Source organism: Engraulis encrasicolus, chromosome 3, assembly GCF_034702125.1.
Source record: "Engraulis encrasicolus isolate BLACKSEA-1 chromosome 3, IST_EnEncr_1.0, whole genome shotgun sequence".
Lineage (NCBI taxonomy): Eukaryota > Metazoa > Chordata > Actinopteri > Clupeiformes > Engraulidae > Engraulis > Engraulis encrasicolus.
The window spans coordinates 57863384-57888919 of record NC_085859.1 but is presented as its reverse complement, the minus strand read 5'-3'; the positions used below and the strand labels follow the sequence as shown (position 1 = coordinate 57888919).

The 25536-nt window shown below is 43.8% G+C and overlaps 1 protein-coding gene across 1 annotated transcript in view; it reads left to right on the top strand.

The window, feature by feature from the left end:
- bmp2k (BMP2 inducible kinase) overlaps positions 1 to 24650 on the top strand; it is a 98497-nt gene extending 73847 nt beyond the window's left edge. The window contains exons 13-16 of the mRNA XM_063195775.1: positions 6440 to 6684; positions 7176 to 7357; positions 8670 to 8849; positions 20755 to 24650. Coding sequence (XP_063051845.1) covers positions 6440 to 6684; positions 7176 to 7357; positions 8670 to 8849; positions 20755 to 22463 — 2316 coding nt within the window. The 3' untranslated portion in view covers positions 22464 to 24650. The remainder of the gene's footprint in view (positions 1 to 6439; positions 6685 to 7175; positions 7358 to 8669; positions 8850 to 20754) is intronic.
- The last annotated feature ends 886 nt before the right edge of the window (positions 24651 to 25536 follow it).

Below are 25536 nucleotides of genomic sequence, written 5' to 3'. Positions count from 1 at the left end.
TACCTTTAAAGATAGGAACATCTATATATAGGCCTACTTGTAATGGTCTCTATTTGCTAGATGCCAATGATTTGCAATAGCCTACTTGATACAACTTAATTGGAACACTTATCTGTCTGATCATGAAAAAGCCTTTTTTGCCTGTGCACATCACTGGGCCAATATTTAGGCTAGCCAAAGTCCACTTTTTTCTCTCTTTTTAAACTTTGTTACTGGTTGTTTTTTACAACCTCATTTTGGTGGTATTGCCAGTGCTTTTCATATCCACTGTAGCCTACTGACCTGACTTAAGGGAAAGGATACATGTTGCAAGGATACATGATGTTGTATCCTCACTTTGCAACATATGGTGGGCATGGCAATCATCATGTTACATCATGATACAAAGCCTTTACACAAGCCTCTTTTCCATAAAGTTGAAGCAAATCATTTTTTTGGTGACAGGGGAGTCTATTAGACAAGTAATTGATATCCCCAACTACTTCAGAAAATACTGCAATGTGAGGGGAAATAATGCTATCACGGAGTTGTGCGCCTGGATGGTTTGGAATAAGCAGCATGTTTAGGAATCCTGTGTAGGCCTACTTGACTCAAGAAACCAACACGCTACAAAAGCGGCAATTATGTGACTCTACTGTAAGCCATAACACAGATATAGCACAGTAAGTCAAATAAGCAGTAGGGCCTACATTAATTATCAATTCGCTGATTATTCAGTTCAAACGCGAAGCCTATCTGACAAATTTCGTCTTGTCAGGCGAGTGCAGCCTGCGAGCTAAACCTCTCCCCCCTCACACAACAAATACGACGTGCAGATTAATACACTCTAACAACGTTATTGTCGCCTGCTTTATTGTTTTGCTGTGCTTTCCGCATGCTACTAGAAAGTACCGTTTCTTCTTATTTCAAGTCGTCTCGCAAGTCGAAAACAGTGGACACATGGTCTTGCTCTGCTCGCTGTCCGTCTAAAACGAATTCTGTACTTGTTGTCACGTGACACATTACAACCAATCACAATGGCGAATCTCTGAGTCTGCCAATCGGATTCAGTTTCACTTTATTCTCACAAGCGTGAAATGACAGATTTCATTTGACCAGGGCATTCAAAATGAATTAATTCACCTGCCGTGTATCGCCTTAAATAAAAAAGGAACGAGTAAGGAACGAGTGTTTCTGTAAATGTAACGAAGTGAAAGTACTAAATTTCGCTTTGAAATGTAGTGAAGTAAAAGTATAAAGTCTTACCAAATAAAAATACTTGAGTAAAGTATGAAAGTATGAAAATGTTACTTAAGTACAGTAACGAATTACATTTACTTCGTTACTGTCCACCACTGGGCATATGGTGATAACCTATTGGTGAGGCAGACAACGGTAGACATGCGAATTAGACGCGCGGCCACACATCCAGCTCAAAGTGGAGCCCCGTCTCAAAATAGGATATGAAATTGCTCATCGGTCTCTCTGCATAACGTTTGGAGGAATAAAACGGCCATACTCGCCGGTGGGAGAGCAAGTGGCTGTATCAGACAAATGTCCCCCGATTTATGGCAGAAATGACTGCCTAATAATTATAGGCCTAATAATAATGATTATTATGATTTAGCCTAGTTATAGTCGGCTATTGTAACAGTAGCAATAGTAGCCTAATAGTTTATAATAAATAGCATCAATCATTATCCTGAAAGCACATGAAACGTTTTTCAATCATTTGACTATGATATATGATTTTTTAAAGGAATATGTGTTAGCGTTAATGCTGAATGAACATAATCCCGTGAAAGCAGAGGATTTTACCTTTTAAATGCAATTTGTCCCATGTCCATATGTGTTCCAGAGGCTGAGATATTGAATTTTTCATAGGAGTTTTCAACCAATTTTTCTTATCTCAAAAAACCCTCAGGCATTGGGGACCTTTTCTAAAAACTGGCTCAGGCGCCAATGGGTTAAATGACTGAGGAGCAATGGTGTGCAGTTATGTTATATGTGTATTCTTATGTGATTGGTAATACATAGTTGTACTCTTATTTTCTTATGTGGGGCTGGGTAGGCAATGCAGTGCCATACTGTTGATTTTGGCCCTCGGCAAGACCTTGATGTTCTGTCATGGATGTGCATTAATTCTTTTGCACATTTACATTATGTGTATTTTCTTATGCGTCATTTGCAAGGTGGTAACAAAACTATACAATTAGGGTGCGTAGGTGTAATGGGGGTGCTGGTTGTTGCGTCTCTATATTGTGGGGGCAGCAAGTTGGCACGTGTGCTAATGATTGTGTCTGATTGCGTGTGCGTATGGTGATAACAGCATGCCAACATACATGTACTAATGATACCTCTCACCATTGTTATGTTTACATTACAGCCTTGGCTTGAAAACCTAGTTAATTACCTTATCCTCTGTGTTTATTGATGTGATTTATTGTAGTATTAAATACTGCACCTTGCCTGTGTGGGGCTTTAGTAAGTGAATGAACAGTGAAACTGAGAAAAATGTTCTCACCACCCAGTCAAACGTGTTGTGAGCAAACATTTTCTAGTAGAGTAAGATAGCCCGAAACTGCCGGCCCAATGCAGAAGCATATGTTTTGGTCTTCTTCATGTTGTCCCCTCCTTCTTCTTATCTTTCTGTGGCGTTTGATGATGGCTTGCATGCGATGTGCCCTACCGCCATCTACAGTGCATAGGATTCTCAACCCAAAATCCCCAAAGGTCTCCTAACCAAAAGTCTCCTAAAGGGCCGATCACCTAGCGTTATATGGATCCAGGAAAAGTACGGGCTCAATGCGTCTTACTCTATAATCATGGTAATGTTTTAGTGTGCTCACTCTGGGCAGAAGCCCTAAGAAGAATATGCGGTTCTGGTCACAAATTAGGGTCATCATAATCGTTTCTCTCAGACTTTTAGAAGGGTGTGAATGTTGAGACAGTTGAGAGTGCAGAGACAGTTTCCCTCAGAAATATCCGCACACCACACCTTGTCGTGATTTAATAAGTGAAAAGTTGGCACAGCGTTTCGACCTGTAAGGTCTTCGTCAGGTGTCTGAGCAAACAGTGAGTGGGCAGATCTACATATAGGCTAGATAAAGGGGCAGAACCCTCATGCTGGATATCAATCAAATATCAACAGTATGACGAAGACCTTACAGGTCTAAGCATGCCAACTTTCACTTTTTAAATCACAAAAAGGGAGCTTTTGTGATGTGCCAATATTTCTTCCTTTTTCATGTGCATTCTTTTATATCCTGCACCCACGGCTTTGCTTCTTTGGATGTGTGCTCACCTCACACCTTTTTGAGTTTCCCGTCTTGAGCTTCACATCTAACCCAACTCATGTGTGTATTTTGTATTCTCTCCACACATTACATGTTGTTTATATCCTCCGTTGTAAGACTTTGGATAAAAGTGTCTGCTAAAGTTATGTACCGGTAATGTAATGTAATGTGAAATTCCAGTCTGATCTCTATTTGAAAAATATGACTTCATATGTTGGCATCATCAGACAGTATTGCGTGATGTAGTAGGCATAAAGCGGATCTCCTGCACCCAATATGTTGGGTATGTTGATGGCAATCACGCCAACTCCGTTTGGAGGTTGGGGTGCGCACATCCACAAAAGCAATAATCCAGGTGCCAGACAAAAGTGTAGGCAGTGTGATGGAGTGGTCCGCACACTGGCTACGAGCTCCAAAAAATTGCAAACTTCATTATACAGATCCAGAAGTAGTAGTTCATACACCGCGCTCTTCCGTGTGGTGCGTCTCCAGTTGAATAACTTGGAAGGTGAAAAAGTGGATCGCACTCGGGTTCTTCTTTTCTTCTTTTTTGGGATTAAAGTTTTCCGTCGCTACGACGGATTTCCGTCAGTTGGATTTTCGTTTGGACGGATTTCCGTCCGTATAATTTATGTCAATTAATTTACAATTTTTACTTTCCAACTGAACACAAATCGAGAGCACACCTGGTCATGAGAAGGTGACGAGAGGTGTGTTTGGTGTACGGATTTAGTTATACACTCCACCACTGGTGTGATAGGCCTACAACAGATTCACTCATCAATAGTTTTGAGCCATCCCCGTTCTTCCAAAAAAAAAAAAAGAAGTACAGCACGAGCGGTCAACAATTCGGTGGCGGTGCAGCTCGAGAGACAAAAAAAAAGCCAACATTGTTGCTGATGGCAGAAAAGAAAATACGTGTAATACTATGTCTTTAAAGTGCAATGACAATCGTTAAACGAGTTGGACTGAGATTCCAATATGGGCTAATAATGCATGGAATGCATAGCTGGAAGAAGGTAGGACACGTTTCCATTATCGTTGCACCTGCCGGGGCAGATTGTTAGAAAAAAAGAATAGTTTACTTCGACTGCGCATGATGTCTTTTTCATGAAGGGTTTGCCTTTTAAGCATTGTGGCTTTTACTAACATTATTCATAGCCCCAATGGGACGGCTATCATTGGCAGCTAGGATACCACGCGTTTCATCCTCAAAGTTTAGCGCGTTTGACTGGCTGCGTAAAAGGGGGGGCTATGATAGAACTAGCTCTAGTTGTCTTTCTGACAACGGATACTTTACTGTCTCATCTGTAATCATAGCAGATTAACTTTGTTGTTGCCGATATATATTCAAGAAATAAGTTAAAAATGGGTTGCATTTTACAGGAGTCACTGTTGCTATCCCAGGCAGAGCCAATATTTTATGCCACGTCTTGTTCTGGGAAGCAGTGTTCTGATGGGTGGACTCATATGGTCGATAAATGCCGTTTCGATGTTTGTTTCACTTTCAAGGCTTGTTGTAGGCTATTGTGTGATGCTATTTTTGCTAACTGGAATAGTGTGCAGCAACAGTTGTGTGTGTGCTTGTTTTTGAGTGGCTCAACGTCTGTGCCCATCTTCTCGGACTATGCGTTTCGTTTGAGTTCAGTTATTTGCGCACTGCGCACTCAGGGCTGATGCGTGGGCGATTTGCCTTGATTCGAGTGGAAAGTTGCGCGACAAGCTTGGGAAAGTGTGTTACTTTTGTTAAACGGTAGACGTCAGACTGTAACGGTGTCGTGGCTGCGTGCGTCGTGTCAGCTTGTATGAGGGAACACGAGTGCGTGCAGGAATCGGGGACGTTTTTTATATCAATGGTAAGCGTGTGCCTGGCACCGCACATCGAGAGGCAAAAAAGTAGCCATAGGTTTTCAAAACGGTAGAACACAGAGGCAGACTACCGCACCCTGTTTGTAAACGTCAACAAGTTGTTTGTAACAGGATGAATAGTGAATTTGTGAAAAACATACAAATAACCAACAACTAGTTTTCTCCCTCTGATTGCTATGACCACAGTGCATTGTTTTTTAAATATCAGAAATACAACTGCAAGCAATGCGCACCAGTGCTTTCACCAGAACAGTGTTTGCCCATTCTGATGTGAAAGACAAAATATACCGGTAGCCTGCTACTAACTACAACAACAACAAAAAACCATAATGAGATCACTGTATCAACGCATTGCAATTCCAAGTCAATAATTCTGTGAGATCAGCTACCATTTTGAAGCAACACTCATTGTGAATCCATTCTGCATAATGTTGTGAACAATTCATAAATAATGGGTAGAAATAAGAGGAAATAACCAAAACATGCCCCAAATTGCAGTTCAGTGTTTGCAGTCTGATATAGTATCCATCATTCCTCCATTCTCGGCCAGTTCTAGTCAATCTGGTGGCCTAGGCCTGCCCCCTTTCCCTCTTTCCCTTTTTTGTGTTTAGAAATTGGCATCTGTAAACATAGCATTGTAGGCCTACATCTGATTGAGCACATCTGATCTAGTACCTACAGGTACATTCATATTGAGTGTATACAGACCTACTTAGTGTATAATGAATATTCATTGTTAATGTGAAGTGTAAAGTTTTATGTTGGTTCTGATTTTGTGGCAGTTTTTGGTATTACTGGCACCCTCAAGACATAGGCCTATTCTGCTCTAGGCGACTGCCCTGTCTGCCTATGTCTAGCGCTGGCTCTGACACCATTCCTTGCGTAAAACCAGTGTATGTTTCGTTACGAGGGCAGAGCCTGGCTACATTGTTTTTCGTAGGGTTACGGAGTGATACTCGATCGGGTACCTAACCGGTAAAAAAGTTCAGTCAGATGACTTTTTTTTGCTTTAATCCCTGTATTTTGTATTTACATAGCAGCAGAAGTGTAGACAAACGTTTCGGCTGTTGCCTTCGTCAGTGTCTCCGATTATACAGATCCAGGCCAAAAAAAGTAGAATATCATGAAAAAGTTGTTTTATTTCCATTATTTCTGGGATCCAGATGGAAATGTTGCCGTTTGTATAATGAAATAAAGTTGATATTTTTCGGAGCTCATTGCCAGTGTGCGGTCCACTCTATCCTCACAATCACGCTAACCCCTTCATGCCCTCCTCCATCCTCCAACACACACAGATGCAGCAGTATCAGCAGGCCTTTGCCCAGCAGCAACAGCATCATCATCATCAACAGCAACATCTCCAGCAGCAGCAGCAGCAGCAGCAGCAGCAGGTCCCCTATCACCACACCACCTCTCCACTGGAGTTCCAGGCCGCCCTGGGCTCCTTTCATGCCCCGGCTCCAGTGCCCACGGCCGCCGCCGCCACGACCACCACCCACTCACCTCTCTCCCCCGTGGAGGCCCCATACACTAACCTAAGGTGCCCTATTGTCCATCATTGTGTCAGAGGCCACGTTTACATGATGCTTTTAATTCAGAATGAATCATTCCGAGTTAATTAGTTCTGTCGAGTTTACATTGCGCGTGTACTTAATTTCCAAATTTCAAAGCGTTTACATGATGTTTTTGACACGGAATTGAGCTTTATTCAAAGCTAAATTGAGTTCATTCTGAATTGAATGTCTCATGTAAACGATGCCATTGTGTCATTGTAACTTTGCATTTTGTTAATAACACCATAGATAGACTTGTCCATTTAACTTGACCTTGAACTTAACCATGAAGTCATTGTTGGGGATAACTTTTTTCTCATTTGTTATCCATACCATAAAATCCCATGTGTTGTTCTTTTCGTCTTTCTCTCGTTCTATAACTCTCTTACCTCTCTCTCTCTATCTCTCACCATATATTTCGCTCTTTCTTTTTTGTGTGTTCATTTCTATCCATCTCTTACGCCTTCTCTCCATACAGTAGGACGCCAGTGACCCCGAGTCCTGAGGTGGGAGTGTTGGTGTCCCCCACCACCCCGACGGTGACTGCAGCGCTCAGCCACCCCCCGGACATGTCTGGCTGGAACCCCTTTGGAGACGACAACTTCTCCAAGCTGACGGAAGAAGAGCTGCTGGACCGAGAGTTTGACCTGCTAAGAGCAAGCAAGTGTCCGCCATATAGCTTCCCACAGCACACCCTCCCACCCAGGGCCAGATTCAGATGGCCAAGGGCCCCTAGGCTACAGGACGTCTCTTGTGTAGTCCAGATAATTACATATTTTTTTACGCACGCAAATCGCTTGCCAAGTGAAGCCGACAACCACACCATTGGTTATCATTAATTCTGAGGTACAGCGTACTGTCTGTCAGATCTAGGGGGAAAGGCGAGGTGGGTCTGAAGGTTTGATCTGATAGGTTTGATCAGTCCATTAGAGTCTAGTCACATTTTTGACTCCGCAGGCCCCATGAGCCAACTGGAAGGGGTGGAGACTTTGGTATCCCATAATCTGACTGTCGTTTGCTAATACATGGTGTTTGGTCTATCAAACCTCCCATTGGCAGGAAATGTTCAGCATTGAGTCTGATTCCAATGATTGTTGGTCATTGCTTCAGATTCAGGAATAACCAACAATCGCCATCTTAGCTGTACCAAAGATGGTTTAGTAGAGAGATAAATCAAACCATGCCTACCATGCAGGGGGATGTACTAAAGTTTGTCTCATAAGGGGGGGCTTGTCCTCTCTTTCTTCTTCTCTGTCTGTGGTGTTTGGTGGCGGCTTGCACAAGATGTGCGCTACCGCCATCTACAGCACTAAGGGAACTCCATTTATTCTCAACCTCCACTGGTCTCCTAAAGGGGCATTCTGACACCACATGGAAAAGTGTGGGCTTGAATTGTCTACTTTTTCCATTGTCTCTGGCTGTGCCAGGCTGACTTGAATGCAGAAATCAGTCAAGCAACCTGTTGTAGTAAAGTAACTTGAACTCGACATGTCTAAAGCATTTCTGATAGTCACACGCAGCAAGTGTTTATCACCCACATAAAGGGGTCATTCTAATTTATCTACACAAGAGAACCAGACTGCTGGCTTTAACTTGATATGACCAACAGAGGGCACTGTTGAAACAAAGAGCCCATGGTGGATGCTGCACTTATGCTCCAACCATGTGTGCAGTGTACCACCATATATCCTACAGGGTTCTTCTGACGGGTCATGGAATTCCTGGTATAAAATAGAATATCAATAGAGGTTTTTCCAGCCATGGAAAATCATGGAATTGGACTATTTTGCAGTCATGGAATATCATGGAATTTCGTAGCTACAATATATAGATATAATCTATCAAGAGCATATACGGCATAGCAACACATACAATCTTTGTTTCTTATTGTTTTTTTGTTGTTGACAGTTTGCCTTTCACTTACACTTCTTTTGTGTTGCGTTTCCTCCCTCTGTTCTCTTCCTCTCTACAGAGAAGCCAGTGGAGAGGACCACTAGTGTGGAGACCAGCCTGGACCGGCATCACCACCACCAGTCCCACCAGCAGCAACCCCACCACCCCCAGCAGCTGAGCCAGTCTCAGCCCCCCACCCCGTCCCAGCCCGTCCTCCCAGAGGACCCCTTCGGCTCCGTACCCTTCCTGGCCAGCGCAGGCAAGTTCTAGAAGGCACCCCTCGTATGAGCTCTGACCTCTTGACCTGTACCTCCCCCCCTTTACCAAGGAGCCACCCCAACAACACCCAGACGTGGAGAGAGCACTTCTTCCTTCTCCGAATTTCCTACCCAACTCTATACCCCCCAACCCCCTCCTCGCTCCACTCCCTATTTCCCCCTCCCCTCTCCCATAACCTCTTCACTCCCAATACCCCAGCACCTGTACCTTCAACCTGCCCCCCCGCTTCATATTAGAATAGACTCAAAACCCTACCCGATCCACCTCATCATGACCAAACACTTTCCCCCCCCAAATCACTGTGTCCTGCAGATTTATAGGGGCTGCGTTTGACTAGATGAGAGGGCGACTAGCTAACAAATCAATGCTTTACACAAAAAAAAAAATCCGAGTTTATATAAAGAAGTCCATGACAGAAATCCATGTTTATATAAAGAATTTATACTCCTCTTTTTTCCACCTGTACAAACGCTCGCTCAAAATTTCTATCAGTGCTATCGTGTTCAGTGCACCCAGTGATTGAGCAATTGAGTGAGTATTTATGTATTTCAAAAAATCAGCCTGTGCTTATAGCTCTTTCTCTCTCTGTCTCTGTTAACGGTGCCCAAATTCCAGGACACACTGCAAGAGAATGTAGTTATAAGACATTGTTTTGTATGTGACCTTTTTGTTTGTTAGCTTTTCTCTCTAATACTGCAGACCAAGCCTTTGAAAACAGCTCCAGACCTGTAGGAATGTATGTGTGCTGTAGTTAGGTGAAACGATTCTTAATAGCAATAGAGAAGCCCTTTCTCGCAAACTTGGCCCATGTGTGCTTTATAATACAGTATGTCACATGTACCTGTGTTTTGCATGTGTGTGTAGTTGAATTTGAAACTGTTAGATGTTTTGTTTTTTTTTGGGGGGGGGGGGGGGGTGCCTTTTCTTTCTTTTTTTTCTTTCAGTGCCAAGGGTCTGTGTGTCTGTCTGTCTATTAGCTTTTTCCTCCTTATTGTTGGCATTCTTTTTTTCCCCTCCCACCCATTTCCTTCCAGGGTGGCTGTCGCTTTCCTTCCGTGCTCTGATCCCCTGGGAATCCTATCACTTCATCCTCTCTCCTCATCCTCAGTCTCTCCTCTCCTCTCCTCTCCTCTCCTCTCCTCTCCTCTCCTCTCCTCTCCTCTCCTCTCCTCTCCTCTCCTCTCCTCTCCTCTCCTCTCCTCCCGCCTCCCCCTCTCCCCTGTGCTCTCAGAGGGGCTGGCCCAGGGTCAGTAGATCTGGTGGACCTCTGCACTTTATGCTGGTGTCGGTGTTTGTGAGTGTGAAGAAAGGGCAACATGAAGTCAGTTGACTCCCAAAGCCCTGCAGTAGAGTTATGAGAACTAAAGGAAAGGAAGGATTGCAGTAAATGAATAGGTAGATTCTTTATTAACATGCAGTACAGGCAATTGTGTATTTGTGGAAATTCTAATTCAACTGAAGAATGAGTAAGGTGTGTGTGAGTATGTGTGTGTGAGTATGTGTGTGTGAGTATGTGTGTGTGAGTATGTGTGCGTGAGTATGTGTGCGTGAGTGTGTGCGTGCATGTATGCGTGAGCATGTGTGTGCATGCGTTTGCGTATAGTTCCACCTGGATCCGGAGGACATGTCAAGTGTGTTACATAGCCCGTAGATATGTGAAATGGTCAGAGTGTGACCTCTGCAGGATTAACTGAGTAAACATCATCACGAGGGAAGGCAGAGCTTGAATAAAGACAAGTAAAATAACTTTGAACACATTGTTGTGAATAAGCAGCAAGAACTGTACGTTCACATGTTTACACATAGAGTGCAGGGTTTTTTTTTTGTTTTTTGTTGTTTTTTTAACATGGAAGAAGGGCACAGCCTGAATTAAGACAAGAATTGGGACTTTTCTCCGGTGTTTAATCCACAGGCTTTTGTTGAAACTGACCACTTTTAGTCATCCATTGGTTAACATGCTGGCTGCCTTTTTTAGATGTGCGTTTCAAGGGTTTGTTTTTCGATTGTGTTGTTTTTCCTTTTCTGTGAATTCTTTTAAGTTTAAAGCTGTGAAGAGTATGTGAACTGCCATCTCTGTGGATGCCCTTGTATCAATTGTGAGTACTGGTCTGGGGTGACCAGTGGTTGTTGTGGTAAAGAGGAATGTCAGACCATGCTAACTTGGATGATTTCATTTTTTAGACTTGCATGCTGCTCACATGTACACATGCACAAGTGATGAGCAATCTGGATTCGATAGTTGCACTCCAGTGCATGGCCTGGTTTTACCTGTCCAGTTCATCCAGGTGATTGCGTGATTGAATAATCATCGGGTTGAATTGGACAAGTGAAACCGGGTCTATTGGAATATATGGCACTGGATTATAACTAATGAATCTAGGTTGCCCATCACTGATATACGTGTGCATGTTCCATTCCAGGGCTTTGCTCTTGTGCTAGTGTATACAGTATATACGGTGTAGAGCTGGGTCCATAGACATTCTGTGCATAACTGGAAAGGAGTTTAAACTGCTTCAACCCATGTGCGGGTTGTGCAACAGGGACCTCTCTTTCTCTCTCTCTCTCTCTCTCTCTCTCTCTCTCTCTCTCTCTCTCTCTCTCTCTCTCTCTCTCTCTCTCTCTCTCTCTCTCTCTCTCTCTCTCTCTCTCTCTCTCTCTCATGGGGAAGACTCCAGCATCATGGACATGTCAATGTCCCTCTCATGCTCTTGATGGCTCTATTATTGCCTTTCATTTATTTTTCGATGACTATTTGGTATTACATTGAATGATTAGACACTTATTTGTGCCATAGAGCCTTACTCCTGAATATCTGGCTTTACTTCATCTGATTCCAGTACCTTAGCGAGTTTGTTTTATTTATTTATTTTGGTTTGGTGAAAGTCATCCATAATGCTGGATCTCCTCTCACTCTCTTAGCCTCAACCCTTGAGTGAATCAAGTCATGCCATAACCACTCATCAGAGGTGACCAAGGTAGAAGTAGGAGAAAATAAACAAACAAAAGCTGCCATAGATTCCTTCCAACACAACATCACTGGTTTACTGATGTACAGTTACTATGGAGCGATGTAGTACCTGATTCTGCACTGGTTCCATCAAATTTGGGGGTTTTCTTTGTAGGATTTTAGGTTTCCAGTACAGCATCGTCTAGCCACCTCATTCGGTGCACTGTAATAGCTGGTGCAACCGCTATGTAATATCATGTGCTAATGTTGTACTTGCATCATACATTTACTTCTGCTTTTACTTTGGCCACCTCTGCCAGTCATATACCTCATCCGTCACTAACGGCAACGGCAAGCTAAACTCAACTCAGCGCTTACATTATGATGCGTACGCAAGAGGGGGAGGGGCTAGTGACTGTACTGGGAGGAGCTTCTTGCTCACACTGTCATCTTCTCACGTCTCACTTCCACTCTCATTCCTCATACAAGCTTTCTGTTTGCCAAAGGTAAGTAAAGACCATTAAGCCAGAGGAGAATCCAACAGCTGGATTCTTAATGTGTTTGTGATGCACATACACAACATAGTTTTCTTTTTTAAATGTTGTATTTGTTTGAGTTCTTTTTATGTGTTTGTTAATTCATCTACCGGATTCATGAATCCATATAGGTTCTGTTTTGTTTCTTTTGAGAACATTTCAGAACAAATTTCTGTTTTTGTATATTTTTTTGTTTGTTTTGTCTTGTGATTTTTGATATCATTTGATTATTATCAATTCTCTTGCCATGTTGTTTTAAGTAAGACAGCCATTTCTCAGAAACATCTTGTTTTGAGTGGGGATTGTTGGTGGAAAGATTGCACTCTCAAAAAGTCGGTGCAGACGTTTAATGGATTATAAACAATGACAAAAGACAAAAAAAATATGATAATATATATACATATATATGTGTATGTATATGTATGAATACTAATACTGCACTCACCAGTGTGTGACAGAAAGTGCTTTAACTCTGATCCGCGTACAGAACCAAAATGGGGGGTTGGTTCAGCCTGAGTTTAGCTAGCTGGGATCACCGGATCCCTGCAGACCTGCTTGGGCCCTGAGTCTGCGCTCACACCTGCTGGGGTCTTGAGGGGCTATTTAATAACACTGAAGGATGAGGCTAAAACTGTGAAGAGGCTAGCTTGGAGCTTAACACTAACCGGTCCGGGTGGTGCTTTCCTACTAAACCAGTTTGGGGTTCTACTGTAGGCCTTTCCTGTCCTAAAAGGTGTTCCACACGCACACCCAAGCAAACACACACACACACACACTGATACACATTTTGTTATACACACGCACACACTGATGTGTACACACACACACACACGCACACGCACTTGCGTGTACACGCACACACACACACACACACACACCGAGAGAGAACTGTGTATGTACGTGTACATATACAAAATGCAAACACATACATAACACTACGCACTGAAATTTTTACTTTTACACACACTTGCTTACATATCCACAAATCCATAACCAATACTGTAACTGTCAAGTGCTATTTCCCTCCCGCTCTCTCTCTCTCTCTCTCTCTCTCTCTCCCTCCCTCTCTCTCTCTCTCTCTCTCTCTCTCTCTCTCTCTCTCTCTCTCTCTCTCTCTCTCTCTCTCTCTCTCTCTGACAGACACGCACACAAATTAATTCACACCTTTATTTTCTGACAAAGGGATCTCGTGCCCCCCTACTATGTACAGTAGAAATAAAGTTGTCCTCATTGAAATGCCATCCCAAACCGATTGCTTTCGCCTGTGACTTGTGACCTGCAAGACAAGCTAAAAACATTCAGCCATATCCGACCAAGACCCCATGCAGATATTAATGACACACAAATATAGAAAGCACATAAATGTCTTCTCTATACTCAAATCAAATACACACACACACGCACACGCATTACACCCATGTAAAAGCATTTAGGTGCATACGTTGTACATGATCTGTACACATACCGTATGGCAGATTTGTCTGTATATGACCTTGTAACATACTGTAACTGTGTCTTCTTTTTTCAAAATGCTAATGAAACAATAAAAACACATGTTGAAAAAGCCTTTCATATTTTCGTGGTTGGTTTTTATTGCATAGGTCTGGGTTCTAGCGAAGGATTATAATGTGTTTTATTTGGGGTTTAACTAGTGTTTAGTCTTCCCACCACTGAACCACAAGGGACAAGATGTTTTGAGTGATTTGTGTTTTCTAATTCAACATGGCTGTCTTACTTTAAATAACATGGTAAACTCTTAAATGAGTTTGGTGCTCAGGGGGAATGTGGAGAGCTGCTTGAATTTTTGATTTTGGCCCACTTTTTTAAGGACGCAAGGTTTTTGTTTGTTTATTATTTGTTGTTGATTTAAAGACACTTTTTGGCAGTTTTGCTTTGCCTTACTGTCGTGATAAAAAATATCTCAGACTCAACAGGCGTACGTGAATAGAAAAAAAAGTTTGGTTAGAATGAGCTAGTCGAAGCTCTTTTGTATTCTCGATTTAATCGTTTTTGTCTGATTGGGGATCAGTCGTACCTTGTTTCGTCTTGAGATGAATGCATGAGCTAGGTTCACCTCAAGTCTTTTCGGTCATATGGTAATGTTGTGAATAGACATACTGATATTCTAAGAATATGTATTATGTTAATGTTAATGGGAGATAATGGAAGTGGACTGATGGAGGTACTTTTTCCTCCCCCTCCCCATTTCTGGCCTCCTTAAATGGGACACTAAGCATATGCCTGGCTTCAGCCTGCCCAAATAGTGTTTTTTTGGGGGGTGCCGGGGTCAGAGTTGTGCCCCTCTTTCTCCCTGCTTTCCATGAGCTCATAGCTCCCCTTAATCCTATTATGAAGGCACCAGTAAGCAACAACAATCACTCCACACACTTAAGACACACTTCAGTGAAGAGCACAAACCAAATGCCAAATGAGCATCCTCCACTTCCCTTAAAGCAACACTAAGCAGCTTCCCCCTACTGGATTGAAGTGTCCCTTACTAAAACTACAGACAGTCCACTCCTCTTAAGTTTAGTTGGTGTGGGTAGTGTGGTGGTTTTAGCACATGATTGGCAATGGCATCAAATTACATTATTCGTAAGTGCCTCGCTCTCCTTTGCGATGTGATGAATAGCTGGAAATGTGATGTGAAATAGATGGAAATATTATTTTAAGGGTTAAAAGCTACTCTCTTTAAATGTACAAAATGTAGGATTGTGGTCAGAGCAGGTTTTGCAACTATGCTGCTCATTGAAACTGCTGCCTATTCCCAAATATAAATATTTACAAAGTAATGAACTAATATTTACTAGTATGACCAAAGTGCAGTAAGTTTTGCGGCTGGAAATGTATTTTACTGGAAATTGAACATGATGGAAATGGACATCAACCTTTTCATGTATGATGAGACAGAATTTGATGGTGGTGGGAAGTATTCATGAAAAGGGTAACATTTGTGAATGAGGAGCATGGATTCTGGCAGAATCACTGACTGTATTTTGAGATTCAAACATTTATGTTAAGTTTTTATTGCCTGGCATATTATTCACACATGGCACGTCTGAGAATGCAGCAACAAGAAAGCAATTCTTTCGTTTTCTTTTGTTCTGGACAAGTTTTATCCTCTCATTCCTATTCAATCCTACGTCACAAATCCGCATCCATGTTGCCTCTGATGAAGACTGAAACATGTCAGGTAAAGGATAAAACTTTAACATGTCTGAAACAAAACAAAAACTGAAGACTTGAATTAACAATTAGACAAAATGAACGTAATCTAGCAAGAAGGCGTCTAAGGGTTTGTGGACTCCACTTGGTAAAAAAGACTATAGGCAGAAGCACTGACCCAGAGTCTGAGCATGTTGAGATTAAATATTTAAACATTTATCTTAAAGGGACACACTGTGCGATTTTTAGTTGTTAATTTCCAGAATTCATGCTGCCCATTCACTAATGTTACCTTTTTCATGAATACTTACCACCACCATCAAATTCTAAGTGTTCATTATGACTGGAAAAATTACACTTTACATACATGAAAAGGGGGATCTTTCCATGGTCCGCCATTTTGAATTTCCAAAAATAGCCATTTTTAGCTGCAAAAATGACTATACTTGGACCATACCAGAAAATATTTGTTTATTACTTAGTAAACTCTCATGTAAAGATCAAATTTGGTAATAGGCAGCCCAGTTTGAATGAGCAGCATAGTTGCAGTACCTTTTTTGACCATTTCCTGCACAGTGTCCCTTTAAAGGTTTTTATAGCCTAGTTAGTATATTCAGACATCACAAATCTGAAAATAAACAACAAACCTGAATCTTACAGCATGTGACCTTGAGTTGGGAAAATTACTTTGGGCAGAAGTACTGATCCAGAGGAAAAGGTTGTTTTGTTTGTTTAGTTGAAAAAAACCTGAGAAAATGGGAAAACATCTTATAGCATGGAGTTGGTGAAAAAGACTGCAGTTGGAGGCACTGACCCGGAGTCCTGCCAGCCTGCTGTAGGTCGTGCTGAGCAGTGTGGTTCTGGCAGCAGGGAAGCCAACCGAGGGCCGAACAAAGGGGTCAGTTCTTCCGGGCCCGGGGAGAGGAGGGGAGGCATAATTGGGTCCCCATTACATTGCATGTATTGGTTGGGGATGGGGGCTCTCAGATCACTTTGTCCCGGACCCAACCAAAGCATTTAGCAACCCTGCTGCCTCCACTTATTAGAGAGTATGCCCTGTTGATCAGCGTGGTGGTACTGGTGGTGCAAACAGATGTCTCCTCCAGCAGCTGGTCCCTTGCTCGGCCCTGTGGTGCCTCTGGGTAATCCACTGGGAGGCCATGTGGCGTCTCTTGCGCTTTCCCTGACACGGCCAGTATGCTTTGTCTCGCTTTTCTTCTCTCTCACACACACACACAGCCCACCACCACCATGTACAATACACACCCAGTCCCAGATCTGTAAACACTGCAGTAATTGTCCAGGAGCCCCTACACACACACACACACCTTAGTAGGACTGTTCAATGTGTTTACACACACAGAAACACACATAATCTGACTAAATCAAACCCTCCATCACCCAAAAGAACAGCAGATGTGTATGTGAATGTGCATGCTTGTGTGTGTGTGAATGTGTGTGCATGCGTCATCAGGTGTTTGTCTGCTATCTCCTTACACGATTAAAGATGTTCCGTTGTGTGTACTGTGTGCAGCGGGACATGTCAGCTCTTGATTGGATGTGTCGTGTAGACGTGTAATCTGGGATGGCAGAACCCAAACAGATGCTAAGCCCCTTTCCCTTCTGCCACGTCTCCATCTCCTCTCTGCCTCACGCTGCCACTCCGACGCCTTTTCTATTCCTCTCTCCCTCTTTACATGCACTTCTCTTTCTATCTTACTATCTTGCTTGTACTCCTGCTCCTTTGCATGCAGATCAGAAGTTTCTTGGCCAACATGATCTCACAGAATTCCATGAAATGAACACGGACAGTTTCACAGATTTTGCCCATATCTGTGATGGGGTCACCGAAGTGCTTTCCGTGATGGGCCCACGGAAGTGATTTTTTCATATTCCCACAGTTCTATGTTCCTACGGCCTTATGTTCCAACGTATGTTCTCTCACGATTTTCCTAATTGCAAAGATGTTTCAATTTTTTCTTTTCAAAAATGTGTTTTTTTACTGTCATATTAGGGTTATGGGATTGTTTTTGTCTGGGCACAGCTAATACTTCTGCCATTATTTCCTTTACTTCTGCGCAAGAATTTGGCAGCCTAGGTATTTCTCAAAAACATTTCTTTACCAACAGGTTAGGGTTAGGGATTGTTTTTGTCTGGGCCCAACTTAAATTGCTATAGCAATTAAGTAACAGAATTTGATATTTACCCAAAGGTTTGTCAGTTTTCTAATGATAGGCTTAACATACTGTTGTGGGAATAAGGAGAAATCACTTTCGTGAGTTCATCATGGAAAACACGGAATTATGGCAAAATCTGCAAAACTGGCACCGATTTCATGTTCCAAAAGTTTGTGTTCATTTCACACACTTGACAAAAATTGTCCACCTATAGAGCTGGTACAGTGGCTCCTCTACTCTTTCACAACATTCACATCTCAAGACAGTGCAATACATTTCTACACAAACAGCAAAAAAACCCATCTTCACCTCAAATGCTCTTTTGTCTTTTTCTCCTGTGCCATGCACAGATCATTCAAGGTAAACGTGGTCCTGTTGAGACCTACCCCTCTCAGACTTGATATGGAAAGGCACATTCTATCCTAGCACCCATCCTCTCCAACCCCCTTATCTTCCCTCTCATTTTTAGTAGATTTTTTCTTTCTTTCTTTTTTTCTTGCCTCTCTAGATGTCTTCATGTGCCGCTCCACTCTTGGCTTGTCCCCCCGACTCGAGGTGCCAATTTGGAGCGGCAGGAAGGCGAGCAGATTTCCATGTGTGTCTGCACAGCATGGGGCTGCCTGTACCGGACTCCTGGAGAGAGAGAGGGGGGAGAGAGGGAGGCTGTTTGGAGGCGGGGTGTGTGTTAGGGAGAAGAAACACACATACAAATGCATTATAAATAGAAGAATCGAAGAACCATCCACACTTTCTAGCTTATTGGTTAACACGATCAAGCTGTTTATAAAAAAAAAACAAGTTTTCCAGTTTCATCATTGTGGCATGTTGCCCCAAAAAAGTATGTTGGACGGGTTGGAGTGTGAAAAGTATTTGAAGTGCACTGGCATGTGCTTTTGTTCATTTATTTGTGCACTGCGCTTCTTACGGCGCGTTGGTTGTAACCTGGTTGGTGGAAGAAGTCCTCAAAATGGAAGTTTGATTCCTCCATCTGTCAATAACTGAAAGCGTATTTGAAATTCAAAAAGCTGCAAATGTAAACAGTCTGTGGCGACTGGCAAGGCAGAAAAGGTTTTTTTTGCCACAAAAGTAATCCTTATGTAATGTTGTGCCAAGCATGGTGTGAAGAACTAACTTCCATCTTCTCAACTGCTCATGGAGATATGAAATTTGTTTGAGTTCATTGGAGATACCGTTAACTTTGGCCCACAAAAAAGTAACTGAGATCAAAAAGTCTCAGTTAAGTGATGGTTGTCCCCACAAAACCCTGTTTTATTTTCTTTTGCAAAACACCCATCCCTCGTCTCCGCCATCCCTCAATAACCCACATCGTTTCTGAAATCATCTGCTGCTCCTACTTTGGGTCAGTTTGGTGGCCTGTGCGTGGGCCAGCTGGTTTGTCTTGGAGAGAGAGGGAGACTTTGCGTCTTCACTGGCTGGGTCTTGGCATCTGGTCTCTGGCCAGGCGCTTTCCGAGAGAGCTGGGCCGTAGCTGGTGGGTGGTGTTGGTGTTGGTTTGAGCCGGGGCTAGTGGAGAGGTCAGAGGAGCAGAGACTAGCAGCTTTGCCACCATATGACTTCTCTCATTTTCCTTCTTTTGCACCTTCTGTTTCAATGCTGCACAAACTGCTGAGATTTGACGTTTGTCTCCAACCCCTATGAAAGTTGTCGATTGACTTGGAGTTTCTGTAATTTTAAAAAATTCTCTCAACACATAAATACACATTCGGACACACACTTGAGATATTTCCACCAAAGGTCGCACCCGAGGGTGACCCCCAAAAGAGCATCAGATGGTAATCCAGCTTTGCAGCCGCTAATACGTTGTCACTCTAGTATAACAGAACTGAGGGCTAAGAAGCACTGTTACACTGCTGTTTCAACAAAAGCAGCAATCATGTTCTTGCTCTTAAGATGCCCCCCTCTCTCTCTGTCTCTCTCTCGTACACAAAGCACATTGTTATCCGCAAATCCTGGTAGTGTTAAGACACTGTCCATCTGCGTGGCATTCTTTTTGGAGCATACTGAAGCTTTAAAGGGAAAATCTTTTTCTGTTTCTAATTTAATCAGAAATTGAAAGGGAGGCTTTTCTTTATTACACTTGTTTTACAGATTATTTGATCATGTGATTTTCATGCAACAAGGGAAAAAAATGTATGTCACTTTGCTTTCCTTGTACAAAGACTCACAAATGTTGAACTTTTGTCCTGTTGTCCTCATTTAAATAGTCTTAATTCTTTGTTGTCAGTCTTGTGGTTGTGCATATTTATCTGTTTTGTACACATTGTACAAACAGTATACTATGCTTTGGGCTACCTGTTTTAGTGGCTGGCCAGGATAGTAATTATGGAGGTAGAAAACAAGAGGGGTGGATGGGAAGGGAATAGATCTGCTTTTTGGGGGGAATAGCTGGACCATGTGCCGTTGCACTTTAATACTTCCCCACAAAGTCAAAAGACAGTAACCACTGCTGTTGCATTATAATTTCACTGTGTGCTTTGCCTGTGTTGATTTATATCACGCTTATTTGGTCTTTTAACTAAATTACTCGCTTCTCCATACTGTATAATGGTTAAAGAAATGCCAAATTCCAATTTATAAAAAAAATGTAAGGTGCGCGCACATCCCAAGGTAACAACTACTGGTAGCTACGGGTGCAGAATATCAAAAAATGTAAATGAGAAGAAGGACAAAAAATATTCGCACACCGTAAAAGCTCCCTTGTCGTGATTTTAAAGTGAAAAACGTTTCGACCAGCAAGGTCTTCGTCAGGTGTCCGTCAGGTGTGCCATTTTTCACATTAAAACCACGACAAGGGAGCTTTTACAGTATGCGAATATATTTTCTCCTTTTTTTCAAATTCCAATTTATCCCCTTCTTGCAAATGTGTTGTACTGGTTAGTATGACAACTATGCTTTATTAGCACATTAATACTTTATATAGCTCTAAAATACTTGCCACAGCACTTAGTATGGTAAATCACATAGAATTAGAACATAGAACATATTCCTTGGATATATGATTTATATTAAAAGTTTGCGTTTGTGTTTGTGTGGTTGTAGGTTCAACTGGTGTGCTGAGCCCAGACCTGCCAAGTGTGGAGCCCAGCGCTCCTGTTGCAGCAGTCGTGACGCCGGTCCTCACCCCAGTTCTTGCTGCATTTGAAGACCCCATTATCACCCTCCCTCCGACCACCCAGCCTCAGCCTCAGCCTCAGCCTTCATCCACATCCCCATCCTCCTCCTCATCCAAGGAAGCCCGAGCGGCCAAACGGGCTGGGCCCTCATCGTCTGCTGGCACCGCTCCCCATCGCTGCCCCGCCGATTCAGACAGCGACTTCGAGTCGGACCCGCCGTCACCCAAGAGCAGCGAAGACGAGGAGGAGGCAGAGGGGGAGGAAGGACTGAACAGCGAGCCCGAGGAGGAGGAGGAGGAGGAGGTGGGGCAGCGGCACGAGGCCGAGCCGGAGGTGCTGGGCCAGCGCCCACTCCTCATGGACTCAGATGAGGAGGAGGAGGAAGAGGAGGAGGAAGATGGAGAGCAGAGGAAGGCCAAACCGGGAGCAGCAGGAGCAGCTGGAGTCAGGTTGCCGAGAGACCAAGCTCCCACCACGACAACAGCAGGCCAGGCAGCATCAGCAGCGCCGACGACATCGACACCAGTGAGTGGTGTCGCCAGAGTCGGGATGGACGTGTTTGGCTTTGCGCCGTTCATCGACTCCGGGTCCGGAGGGGGGGAGGGCACCGTGGACGTGTTCAGCCGAGCGCCGTTTCCCCCGGCCGCCGGTGACCAACAGCCCGACGTCTTCAGCAGGGCTCCCTTCAGCCGCCACCTGTCACGCAGCCAGCCCCCTACCCAGACCCCGCCTGTCTCCCCCAGCAGTAGCACACCAGGACAGCAGCAGCAGCAGCAGCAGCAGGGCCAGCAGACGCCACTGTCCGCGCTGGCCATAGACCCCTTTGGCTTCTCCCCCTTCCAGCCCTCGGACACCTCAACAGGGGACAGTGGCGAGCAACTACTACGGCCCCAACCAGAGCAGCAGCAAGAAGAGCTGCTGGTGCTTCAGGAGCTTCACCCCGACCAGCATGGTGGCAGCGGCGAGCTCGCTTGCGACGACGAAGATCCCCAGAAGCAGCAGCAGCGCAGCCTGCAGAAGCTGTCGTCGCGCCAACGCCGCAGCAAGCAAGAGGAGGCGGAGGCTGAGGCGGGGGGCGGCACGGACGGCACGCCCGGCGGCAACGGCAAGCGGCACCACGGAACGCCCACCGGGGGGCGCAAGGGTAGCAGCAAGCCCAACTACCGCACGCCGGAGCGCACTCGGAGACTGAGGCGCGGCGTGGGCCGGCGAGACTCGCAGAGCAGCAATGAGTACCTGAGCGCCTCGGACTCCAAGGAGAACATCAGCGTGGCGGCCACCACTACTACCACCACCACCGTTGCAGGTGAGGGGACGAAGATGGCTCCGTCCGAGGACCATGCGCCACCAGCCGCCCCGCTAGATCCCTTTGGGGCCAAGCCCTTCCACCCGCAGGGGCAAGGCGGCGGCAGTGGAGATGGGGGCAACGGGAACGGGAGCGGGCAAAGGGCTCGGACGAGCTCGCTGCTCACAGGCGGTGGAGGTGGAAACTTCATGGATGACTTTGGGGCCGTGCCCTTCACCGAGCTGGTGGTCAGTGGTGGCCCCCCTCCCCAGCAGCAGCCGCAGGCCCAGCAGCCGCTACTGGTGGACCTGGATCCCTTTGGAGCTGCGCCCTTTCCCTCCAAGCAGTGACTTACTCTATTAACCCTTGCCCCCACCTCGCTGCCTAAAGCTTCTTCGAACCCCATTTCCTTTCGATGAAATCCTGCAGAGTTCCACTGCTGTACCTCATTTGTCTTCCATGGAACACAATCTTTGCGCATTTGGACTGACCACTCTCTACAATGCTTTGCTTCAAACATGCACTACTGTTCAGCCCTGAATTCGAAAGAAAAAAAAAACACACACACACTCACTCAAAAGATGTTGTGCAAAATCTTTTTGCTTACCTGAACAGAAAATGGGCTGAAGAGGAAGCAGGCATGATGCACTTAAACTGGAACTTAGCCTTGCTCCTCTGGGACTGTCTCCACTCTGATCCAAGAGGGGGACTGAGAGCCAGAGGACATAATGAATTTGATGCTTCTTGGGAACAAATCACTTCTGATGCCATGCCAGCTTTGATTTCCTCTTTTTAAAGCCCTGTGAGTAAATTCGGAGGATGAGGGTGGTGATGATGATAGTGATCATGATCATGACCATGACAAAAAATAATGTGGCTAAATTTAGTTTTTGCGATTTTCTTTTTGTTTGTTTGTTTGTTTTTTAACGGTTCTTGCATTTGTAGTCGATAGCCTCCACTTGTGTGCTGGGATGCCTATGATGCTGCATTTTTACGCGAGTATTTTTGGGAGAGTACCACACAACTGAAATGAAATGTGACACCTTTTTATGTTAATTTGAAAAAGGGGAAACATTCTTGAGAAGAAAACACTTTGTGTTCTCCGCTCAGTATATAATACCACTGCAGTGCACACATCTGATCGTATGGACCTTTCGCACGACTGTAGTAAAAGTGGCCTTGATTTAGGGCCACTGTGTCATCATAGTGAGTCCACTCCTGCTGTTTCTGTCCACTTGTCAGTTAGCCGCCAGTTTAGGTAAGGAGAAGTCCGGCCGACTTGTAGCTCCAAGCATAAGAAGCTGTGGAATGATTTAAGAGTGGAATGTGTTACCATTAGGGCCAATATTTTTGTTTTGTTGTGTAGATTGGGTGGCTTTTCCACATGGTCTACCAGTGTAGGTTTACTTTCGCACCACAAAGCCTTATATGGGTATGGGCCATGGCTACGCCCTGCTGCATAGTACCTTGGAAAACAACACACACAAAATGGTCGCCATTGGTTGTGATGGCGACGGAATCATTTCAGTGTATGCCTTCTCTCGCTCTAGCTCTCGCTCTCTCTCTGGCCCGTTTCTGTTTGTCTTGTCTATTCACACCAGATTTTCTATGCATATTTTTTACATTACTAAGTGCTTCTCAATCCATAGAAGCATTTTAGATGTGGTTGTTTTTTATTTTTATTTTCCCTAATTATTTCAATCAAAGGGATTATTTTACTTTCAAATGGGTGTTTTCCACTTAAGTTGAGATCATTGACATCTCTACTTGGAACAAACTTTGTTACAGAGATGTTTCAGACGGACAAATGAGCCACGTACTATCCACAATCATGTAATGTCTTCATGTGTTTTTGGAGGACATTTAGTGGTAAGGCATCTTACCTTCTGATAACATTACTCAAACCTTGACGTAGATAGCTTCATCATGACAAAAAACCCTCAGTAGGCCTCTCTGTGTTGGTTGTGTGAATCCTTCAAACCCTTTCAGTCCTACTACCAGTCATGGCTACAGTGCTAGCACGCTAGGTAGACATGCTTTTTTCCTTGTAAGACAATAAGGGATATTTGAGTTTGAAATTTTTAAGGCAACCAATCATGTTGAGCTGTGATGATGCTGGGTGCTCTGGCAAGCCCTGGCTGAGCAACGCTCCTTCACGTTATTACTCATGGCATTAGGTGTCATCAGCTGATGGGTCCATCCAAGCACATTAGGACCAGGTGAGACCCAAAGCACCTCAACCCTTAAACGGGCCAGGCTAGGGCTGGGTAGGGGGATATGACCTGAGCCCAGGTCACCTGTTGTGTCCGGAGGATGAGGCTGTTCAATGGCTACCTTCTTCACCTCACCTCGTTCCCACAGCACTTGGGCAATTTTCAGCAATTTTCCTAGATCAAGGGACCTTTTTCTATATCATTTATGGTTGCCCTACCCAACTCATCATTTGCCTGCCCTGTTTTGTTTTTCCCCCATGTGTGATATTTATCATGGTGTATTGCTTTCTAACAATGCAATAATAAAAAAAATGGTTTCATGCAGTTTTGTTCAGGAAGTCAATCAATTGCAAAAATAATGAAACATACTCATGAATTAAGGTTTTCTAATTTATTTATTTCAAATCTTTCAAATTGGTCTGTGGTACACATCTGCATAGAAAACAGGGGAAAGTCGACAAAAAAAGAAGTCGAGACACAAACAAAGCTCAGCAGTAGTGTAAAGATTCATCAGGGTGCCTTGACTCCACGTTTCACATGTCCCAGAGACCTGGCTAGCCACAAATAATGAGGAACAAACTTACTAAGAAACTCAGTTACTTAATACAATATCCTGGGGATGTGTTTTGTATGTCTCTTATACACCTTTTGGTATGAAACAAGAGTGACCTAGCTTGGAAATCTAGACGCCCCTAGAGGCCGCAAATTGAATTTGCTCCCGGGGGCACAGTTTGCTGTAGGGGTCGCCAGGATAAGAGTGACCACCAGACTTGGTGTAAGGGGAATAATCAGTGTTGTATGAAGTAGATGTTCTCTTACAGGTTTAATTTCAACACAAGTAATATGAAATTACAAAGTTGAACCCATGTATAACATCATAAAACCAGTGTCATAATTACATTACATTAGGGATGCACGATGTCAAAAATTTCGGCCGATACCGATATCCGATTATGATATTGCGGTTTTGGCCGATAACCGATATTAACCGATACCGATGTTTTTCTTTCTTTTTAAAAAAATAGAGATGACAATGATGCAAACAAACTGAATTTTTGAATGCCGTCTTATTTTCAAAAACACTTTTTAACTCCCTGTGATAATTAGATAAAAAATAGACACAAAATAGAAGACAAACAGTGAAAGTCATCGTCAAGTCCATTCTTTTAGAACCGTAACATATTAAAAAAAACATCGGCGTTAACATCGG